General features: G+C 33.7%; 1 protein-coding gene across 1 annotated transcript; it reads left to right on the forward strand.

Annotated features, from left to right (window-relative positions):
• The first annotated feature begins 2148 nt into the window (after positions 1–2148).
• Positions 2149–9362, forward strand: LOC138330012 (uncharacterized). The gene is made up of 3 exons (XM_069277355.1): positions 2149–3055; positions 4161–4304; positions 7862–9362. The coding sequence occupies exons 1-3, from the start codon at positions 2800–2802 to the stop codon at positions 8092–8094; spliced, it is 633 nt and encodes a 210-aa protein (XP_069133456.1). The 5' UTR covers positions 2149–2799; the 3' UTR covers positions 8095–9362.
• Positions 9363–10283: the final 921 nt, after the last annotated feature.

The following is a 10283-nucleotide window of genomic DNA, read 5'->3' on the forward strand; positions in this document are numbered from 1 at the left end:
AACTGACTTTCTTTAATTGACATTGTCTCAATTTTGGACTTCAGGTGAACTCTCTTTCCTGTAGAAAGGTTTTGGTTTCTGTCCGCGTGATAAGATCCACTATAGTATATCAAAGTGGTACATGTAGTTTCTGCTCCATCATGCTTGGCACTCAGCATAAATTGAGTGGGGCAGATGGTTTGCCCGTTAGCAACATGATGTCACTATGTGGGATGTGCTCTTTGGTGTTTGTCTAAGTGGGATAGGACTATAAAAGTACACGACGAGTTTCACAATTACAAGGAGACACAGCACGACATACCGCAATTTTACAATATCGATATGTATTGTTTGAATACAATTTGTTGGTTACGTTGGTGGTTGTTCTTATGGCTTTATAGAAAAACAATGTCACACCTTTATGCATTTTCCAATATATTTGTGTAATTTACCTGCTTAGCTATCTATCTTAGCCCTAGAGCGTTATAATTGTACCTTCTGTCCCAATTGTATGATCATAAAAGGCGACTAAATTTAGGATCTTATCTTTTCTCTTCTTCCAACTGACTATATTCTTCCTATTGCCTCCCCTTGGCACCGCCTCACTTTTGGCCTTGAGTTGAGCGTTCGCCCCTTTGAAGAAGGCTCTCTGTTCTGTCACCTGGCCGAGACACACCAAAGTCTATAAAAGTGGTAGTTTCTGCTCCTACTTAGCGCTCAGCATACAGGGAGTGGGATGATTGGTTCGCCCGTTGTCAGTATAATGTGACCGAGTGTAGTATGTTGCTTGGTGTCTTCGGCGGCATGCTTCAGTGATATAGCACTATAAAAAGGGCAACAGTTCCACTATACAAAAAGACACAACACGAACATACCGCAGTATCCCAAAACACGCACCTCGCACTTCACACACGCTATACACTGCATACATGGGAGGCCATTCTTATATGGCATGGCTGTTAATGGGACGTTAAAATAATCAAACAAACAAACAAACAAACAAACAAAAGTTTAGCTATCACACTTAAACATACTACAAGCTCATGTTAAGAATCTTTATATCCCAATTACAGAATGATGACAAATCTAACACCGCGTTTTATTATTGATATCCCTATGCTATCTATATGATATCTAACGTCAACAGTTTGTTAACTTGATGAGAAGTTTATAAGCAATCACTTTGATGGACTATCTAAACAGTTTCATATATACGAATTTCGCCTTTTCCCATGTTTTGGGAATTGTTACAAATATATCTCATTCTTCTTAGAGTGGATGAATAATGAGGAACAAATCCTAATATTATTTATTTATCACATTTTATATTAAGTACACATTGTACCAATGAAGAAAGTAAAATGGGACCAAACATTTTCTCCCCCCCCCGCGATGATTAATTTTCCCGTTTAAACCAGTAGACAAAGAAAATGATGTTATTGAAACGTTTACGTTGAGAAAATTTCCATAGACAAAGCTATAAGAAATGTATACCCTCTCTGCTTTTAATGTTGTATCGTTAGTAGATATCATGTGTTTAATAATGATAGGAAACATGCTATGCTCTAAGAAACTGGCGGTATTAGAACCGGAGGTCATACGAAGAAATTATTCAATATTTGAAATAAGGGAAAACTTTTTCAGCGTTCGTGTAATAGAAAAATAGAACAGTGAACCTCAAGATGTTGCCAAATACAAAAGATGTGAAACATCTAGAAATACTGCTGGACAATAAATGTAATATTAGCAATTAAATATAAACACTGATATAACTATTGTTATGGACATATGTACACCTGAAGTTATTGTAAATTAACAATTATGTATATGATATGGACATAGAGGCTCGCAGCTTGCGTCCATTATTTTTCATATTCAATCGTATTTTAAGATATTTCACTTCAGAACCCTTTTTTGAACCTATTAGAAAGGTCATAACAATTTTAAAATGTGTACTAATGCTGCACCCACAACGAACTAGTGTAAAATCGGTATTAAATATTCTAATTAAAATGTTAAAACATTGACCAATAAGAAAACAGACCCTCCCACTTTCGGCTTTTGTGCGTGTTGGGTCGTCATTTATTAAGTTAGAATGACGGACCCTGTGATCGGCCCTATTATGCGATTCGCTCCAATGACCGTGAGATTAATATCCATTTATGTTACAGTGTAGAGACCTAAGAAAATCAGTATCTATATTGGTTTTGATTAATAGCTTCGTCCAGGGTGCGTTTTACGTTAATAAGGGTGTTGCTAAAGTAATTAAGGTCTAATAGAGCGTCGAGGGCACGAATATCCTGTTGGAAGGGGTTTACGGCAAGATGGGTTACTACAATGGAACATAGACTTGTTCTTCTGAATGCGAAGTATTCCTAATGTTCACAGGAAGTTCTGGGTCCTTTAATGGGTCTGATCCTACCATGCCGAGCAGACGACAGTATCAGAGACAAATATCTGACATTTGGACTGCTGTATTGTTTGTTGTAGTATGTATTTAATTGTCATGTGATTGAGAACTTCTGTCATGCCGGAAACTACTGTCATCAATGTGACATTTTGCATGATAGTATAATCATTCAAATTTAATTAGGCCATCAGCTTGAGATCGTATCAGTTATTTGCAGTTATTTTTAAGCATTTCAAATTTAGAAATATGTATTACATATTTATATCAATTATTTGAATACAAAATGTCGACGAACACTTTGGCCAATTTATGATTTAAATGTTTTTGGTTTTTTTGTGTTTTTGTTTTACGGAGTATAAATTCAACATGGACAGTTTGTTGTGGTGCGTTGTTGACAAGGAGCAGTTACAATGAAGAAGTTAAACTTATTGGTGTTGCTGGCCTTAGCTATGTCCAGCGTGTCGCTGGTCAGTGTTACTATCGCGGACGTAACTGACCACTGGGGAACTGTTGACCAGTCCGGAGAGACCCTCCGTGTTCCCTGGAAAACGTCCACTGTGATTGGCCTTTGGACGACGTGTACGTATAGAGAGTCCGGATTCGTTCGAGAGGAGGTTTACAGCTATAATTGCTATCCAACTAAAGACGGGGAACACGTATCGGCCGGTAAGTGATCAACAAAATATACCTTCTTGGTTCTGGAAAAAAGTTTATGCATTGCCAATGTTTTGATACGTTTTATAAAGAATTAATTAACAGAGCAACAATCAGACGAAATTTCACAGTCGAAGGAGATGTTAATAATTTTTGATCGCGAATACAAAACGTGCAAAATATCGGTAAAACTCATATATTTGGAGTTATATTCGTATTTTATAGAGAAAATAATCCTTAAAGGTATTGCACTGCGGAGAATTTGACAATTTTATTTATCAAAACACCGAAAAGACGAATTGATATTTTTTTCAACAACTAAAAGCATCACTGAAGAAAGTTAATAAAGAGAAACGACTAATGCATTAAGTAAAAATCCGTTCACATTTTCCAATAGACCTGCTTCCGTATATGCAATATTATAAATTAGGTATACTACATGTGCACACCATGTAATTGATGGAAAAAAGTAATTTTCTTCTTTGACGCTTTTCTGATACAATGTAGATCTATGTTGGTTTTGAAATTAATCTTTCAAAAAGAAGATGTATTATCCGTAAACTTGATCGAGACCCATAGCAAAATATGTTCCGCCAATTTCTTAAGATCAATGTAACAGGGTGTGTTACCTTTATGTTGATAATTAAGGTAATAAATTATGATTGATTGGAGTAACACCCGTTTAATCAATTTATCAATTATTTTCTGAATCACATTTAATTTGTAGCCGTGCAAATTCCTTGAAACGTTATGACGCTCTTTGGTGGCGATATACTGTAACTGTATGAATATTACCGAGAATCGTAAATTAGTGATTGACGCGCTGAAGTAGTAAAATACCTTGTTAGAAATGATTCGTAATAAAACTGATTTCGCAAAATTAAGGAAATAAAAAAATTGAAAAATATAAATAAATGACACTGTTTACTACTTTTAAAAAATATTCATTTTCCCAAGAATTGAGTAAAAAAGAAAAAAGTGTGCATGTAATTCGGTACTATTGTCCTGAATTCTGAATTTCCAGCATTGTCCTTTGTGACCCTTTTGACCAAACGTCAATAAAGATCATCACAAACTGTTACAAATTACATTATAACAATCACGCTACTATTTACAGGTGACCTGGGTGTGAGCCAAGGGTTCGTGATAGTGTCCACCGCTTTTACAGCCCTGACGGTGGTGACTGGAGGGCTATACCTGCTCGTAGTCCCCAACAAATCAGTCGTACTTGTGGTCGCTACAATACTAGGTATTCTCTCAGGTAGGTTGTACTAACACAACCACAATAGGTGATTAGAAACAATAAAATATATTCTAGCGTGTGGATATATTCGTTATGTAGACATTCAAACTGTTCGCACTGTGATAATTTTAGCGCTTTCACCTATTCATTTTAGTCCAATTGTTCACCTGATTAGAACCTATTCATATATACTGAATATATTTGCGCATAGAAATCTAATGAAAAAGAAACAGGAGAAAATATCGAAGCCTTGAATAATTCCACCTGTTTTCAAGGACGACGATTATTTTGATTTGATGTTTGAGAAGAAAGCAAAATTAATGTAAAATTAAGCTAAGTTTCCGATTTCTATTTTTGTTATCTGTATGTACAGTCAAAACTCGTTATCTCAAAAATCGCTGTATATCAATTATGTTCTTCAATGAAGTTTCGTTAAAAGTTAAAAGTATTTCCTTTCGATTTTCTCGAGCAGTGTATGAATAGCGTATTTGAAAAATTAATTGGAATTAATGTTAATTTTAGGATAAATGTCGCATTTCCTTTTTTTCTTCTTTTTTTTAAAATTTTTTTTTATGTCTTACGTTTTTCACTGAAATAACATTAAACTTAAGTCTATACTATCTCCTTACATATTTTCAGAGCAGTATTCAAATGCATATAATCTTTTCTGATATTTTGCTGTGGTTTTATAACATTTAAGCCTTTATTGAGGTTTACCTATAACTTTGGTATCGTGCTTTTAAAACAAAAATTATAAATACACATTGATGTTTTGTATGTAATATTATTAAGAATGTATTTCCCTTGTAAGGAACTTTAAATGAGCTTGGTTCCTAGATCTACTTACATATAAACTCATGTTTTGAATCACAGATTTAGTTTCTATTCGTTATTTTTTCGTTTGAAAAATTGAATTTGATAATTTTCTTTTTCATACTGTTTGTGTTAATATCACGGAGATGATCAAATTGTGTTTACTACCTATTTCAAGAAAATTTAAACATTTTAATGCATATATAGAGGTTACACAACAAGTGATTGTTGGATATTGAATTTATTTCATACGAAGGAGTTATTTTTCAAAGTTACAAAAGATACGAGCTTCAGCGTGTATCCAATAACCTCGACTTGTGTGACCTGTTTCTTACTATCTACAAATATAAGCCAAAGTAAGATAAACGTATTGTGGTAGAAACACTCTTTATGTGTTTATGTATGTTTTTTTACCTTTCTGGGAGGTCTTTAGTGTTTTGTTTGTGTCTAACGGAAGACAAAATAAATAATCTCACGACATATTTACACAGAAAGTGTTAATACGTGTTAGTCGTGACATAAAAATATAGACAAAGACCTTTTGTGAAATTTTAGTGTTATTAGAATTTTAATATGCACAATTGTCAAAACTTAATTATGCAATTACATTCATGTAAATGGAAGACCACACCTTATAAATTAATGCAGCATTCTTATTCAGCTAATTGGCTTAGTGACTTCGCCACGTTTTAAAGAAATAAATTCTTCCTTGCATTATGTCTAGTAAAGTACGTTTTAAATCAAATTAATAAATACTATTGCTATAACTTGTGATATGTCCTCTCTGTGATATTTTAGATATGAAAGACCATACCTTCTTTCAAACGTTCTTGTTCTGCTAATTGAAGTAATGAATTCACCGTTTTTAAAAAATATATAGTTTGTCATGCATTCTTCAGTATTATTTCTAGTAATGTACGTTTTTAATTAAGTTATTTATACTATTTATGTAACATATGATAGAATATATTCCTATGTTCGTGACATTTTTCGCGCTAGGAATCTAGAATGAAATGATTCACATGCTAAACGTGCTCTTGACATATCCCCGTGTGGCTTATATTCAAGGTCACGAGTAATTGCGATTTCTATACATTATAAATTTCTATATACTTGATTTCGGTCTATATCATACAGTTGTTGACTGAGGTTGAGAGCAACAGATGATTTGTTGGACCCGAAGACAAACTGTTGCCCGAGGCCGAAGGCCGAGAGCAACAGTTTGTGTGAAAGCCGATTGGGCTCATTTTGGTAGAAGAAAAAATAATCACATAATAACGCGAAACTTACGCGAAATTAATGCGTTATTACGCGGAACTTTTGGCGTTATTACGCGAAAGTTATGCATATTAACCGAATCATTTGTATTAGATAAGAATTTTCTCTGAAGAATGTCAAAAGGATTATTTGAGGTGCTTGTAACTAAACAAGAAAAAGGGTGGCCATAAGATAACATTTTATTACATTTGAAATTGGGGTGTTAAATGAAAATGTACATTGTACATTTTTCTTCCATTTTTTTAAATACCACTGGCACTGCATGTATTAAATTACTCGTTATAGACGAGTAATATAAATTTGCATACATTCACTGGTACATGTATCTAAAACATAAATACAGTAACTTACATCATAGATCTACATGTGCGTGTGATATAGGACATCGTCGGTATAGACACGACGTAATAATCAAAAGTGTCTTGTCGTGCTGTACCTATACCATAATTGACCGATTGATCAGGTGTAATATAGCCGCGCCTCGTGCTCACAAACGCACGTGTTTCTGTTCAATGTCGGAGCAAACATCGTAGCATACACAATACAAAATGCAAAGTCACGTGCTGTTTGATTGACAGCTGGCAATCCGTCAATTGGAGTAAGTTTACACACAGGTGTTTGCTTCTGGTTTTGAAAAAAAAAAATTAGCCTACACTACACGTACACCTACTCATAGTACAGAAGGTTATTTTCTACCACAGTACGTCATGTTATTCCACTCTCAGGCCATTGTATAAATGTGCTGGGTGTAGAGATAAGAATTTTCTCTGAAGAATGTCAATAGGATTATTTGAGGTGCTTGTTACTAAACAAGAAAAAGGATGGCCATAAAACACTACCCTGATAAACTCAATGTTTAGATAGTGGAATTTAAGCAAATTTTAAAAGTCCAATATCGATGCGACTATGACGTCACAACACTAATATTAGATTGATGTTTCTGAAAAAGTATAATCCGAGTCCATATGCTATACCTTATGTGGTTGCACGTAATTTAAACAATGTTTCAACATTTATTTTGAGTGAACTTCGGCATTCTAGACATCGTCATGGGTATAGATGACAAAGTTTTCCGGAATCGAAATGTGGCTTTCAAGGGCTCAAACAATATAATTATATATAGGTTTTTTTCGCGTAATAACGCCAAACGTTTTGCGTAATAACTTAAAATTTCACGTAATAACGCCAAAAGTTTCGCGTAATTACGCGAAAATTTCGTGTTATAACGCAAAATTTATTTTTATTTTTTTTTCTACCAAAATGAGCCCAATCGGCTTTCTTAGAATTGCTATTTCGTCGGCTAATATATTAAATAATTTTATTAATTTGCACGTAAAATATACCACAACAAAAAGGTTACTGTTGAGAAGAAATATATTTTTCTATGCAATATGTTAATTATTTTTCGGTTTTTGGATTTTAAATGGCATATTACCAAGGATACTATAATTATCTTATTCATCTGTTTTTGTATTTGTTGCCAGTGATATCGGCCAGTGTGTCTCTTGCTACATTCCAGTCCAGTCTGAAGACAGTGTTCACACCTAGCTGGTCATTCTATGTGGGTGCTGCTTCTTTAGGGTGTAAGGTACTGGCTGTGGTGACATACGTAGCCGCCCTGCTGAAAACCTGTTGTAAGACTAACTCGGTGACGAATGACCAGACTGCCCAGCCTGACTTATCAAAGTGTGAACAGAAAACTGTCATTGGAGATTGAAATTGAATGTTAAAAGATGCAACAATTCTGTCTTTTGTTTGATAAGATCATTGTACTTTAAAGATATACCCACAATAATGACAAAAATAGTTCGAATATATTATGCTTTAATTCCGATTGACTGTTACTGAATAACGTGATGATTTAAGTCTCTCCATACTCTATAGTGTTGCTTTCATACATGGCACTCTCGGAAACCTAGTGGCTAATTACAAACTCCACTACGCTTCGTTTATGCCTTGAGTTAGAAGACAAGGAAATCGGCGGTATATGTCTAAATATACCATCCAATCACAATACTTCACATAGGTGCCGTTATGGAATTAAGTGAAATTTTCGAAGGGACTTCCTTCGGGAAAACGATCGTATCAAGTAACCCAAGGTATTAGACTGCAAGGTAATGTAGGCTAATTACGTGGGTAACCAACGACACATACAAGTGCACGATAATGATACCATGTTGCAATTGTACAGTTGTATATTGTATAACATGTTTGAATATCGACCTTTTCAACGAAGATAAGCAATTTTTGTAAGCAAACTTAAATATTATTTTTATTGAAAAACATAGGTGGGTAAATTTTCTATTTTCATCACGGCGATTTCTCTACTCTCATTTTATACATCTTCTGAAAATGATCTTTTGGAAGGTAGAATAGATCAAAATTTATTTTTTTATCTCTCGAATCCTCTCATTTCAAACATCGCCTGAAAATTATCGATGGAAGATAAAATAGATCAAAATATAAATTTTATATCTCTCGAATCCTTTCATTTCATACATCGTCTGAAAATGATCTATGAAAGGTAGAATAGATCAAAATATAATTTTCATTATCTCTCGAATCCATGCTTTACAACGTAGTTTGTATCATTAATCAGTTAACAAAAAATGTTAGAATATCATATTGCGTATGAAACTTTGCGTTTACATTACATCATTATGTTAGTCTGAATCACCTGTCATATGATATTAGGAATAAAAGGTTATTTTAGTATTCATCCAGTTAAGTATTAAAATGTAGACCAGATACTGTCGCCTTCATTTCCGGTATAATATTACTCAAGTATTACTTGCGATCTCCTCAAATACGTTTGCTAATCAAGTAAAAGTAGAATTGTCTATGTAATGCTAACATTATACCCAACATCTAACGCGTAACTTATCATCATATCATCTTTGTTTCTTTTGTACCTTGTTTTGTTTACATGTTAAACCTTACTATTGTTCCTGTTGATTGTACATTAAAAATAGATAATAAATCAAGCTTCAATGGTAGTCTGTGTTCTTTTTCATTACATCAGGTTTTATATTTTACGTTCTTCGGTTGCAGTAATGATATCACTAAGACGAGCACAGAAAACTTACAATCATATATATCTTTCTAGTACAAGTGACATTTAAGAGCCCACCCTTATGTGTAATACGTAATTTGAGGTCACCTCAGACGAAGTCTCAAGTGACCTATTCTACGCGCCCTTTGTCCGTCGTCGGCCGTCGTGCGTCGTGTGTTCGTAAACAATTTACATTTCTTCGACTTTTTCTCAAACTTTTTTAAGCATATTCAATGAAATTTTTCACAAATCTTTTAAAGCATAAGGCCAATCAATTTTTTTTCAAATTTTGCAGCTACAGTATAGTTGTCATGGTAACCTTTCGGGAAAAAAAGCATACAGTAAGCGGATTGTTTTGCCTATTTTTACCTTTTCTTTTGGATAGTTTTTTTTTGTTTAACAAACAGTAGCGCAATTCTGAATATAAGGTAATTACTGATAATATGTAGGCACTTCAGATATATCTTCAGGAGAAATAAAGTTTGTTCAAGGATTCGCTCAGTGGTTTCTATATGAAAAACTTTGCAAAAATAGACCACAAATGATCAAATCATTTACGTTGCTTAATGCATATTTCTGATGGTTACCATAGTAACTATATCTGCAGTGATACAAGGGTATCATATTAATTATATCGAGGATGAATTTTATATTTGAAATTCAACAATTGAATCACAAATGTCAAAATTTAACAGGTTTGGGGACTTAAATGGACACGAGCTATACTTAGTCCTCCATACTAATTACTTTAGAAAATACATATCATCCCATAAATTTCTTTAAACAAGCAAAACATAATTTGTATTACATTATGTTGAGTTTATTGCTCACATGATTCAGATGTTAATTTTACA

This window comes from Argopecten irradians, chromosome 8, assembly GCF_041381155.1.
Source record: "Argopecten irradians isolate NY chromosome 8, Ai_NY, whole genome shotgun sequence".
NCBI classification, from domain to species: Eukaryota; Metazoa; Mollusca; class Bivalvia; order Pectinida; family Pectinidae; genus Argopecten; species Argopecten irradians.

Coding starts and splice junctions, on each gene's coding strand:
- LOC138330012 (XM_069277355.1), top strand. CDS start 2,800: ATGAAGAAGTTAAACTTATTGGTGTTGCTGGCCTTAGCTATGTCCAGC. Junction 3,056..4,160: donor CGGGGAACACGTATCGGCCG/GTAAGTGATCAA, acceptor TACTATTTACAG/GTGACCTGGGTGTGAGCCAA. Junction 4,305..7,861: donor AATACTAGGTATTCTCTCAG/GTAGGTTGTACT, acceptor ATTTGTTGCCAG/TGATATCGGCCAGTGTGTCT.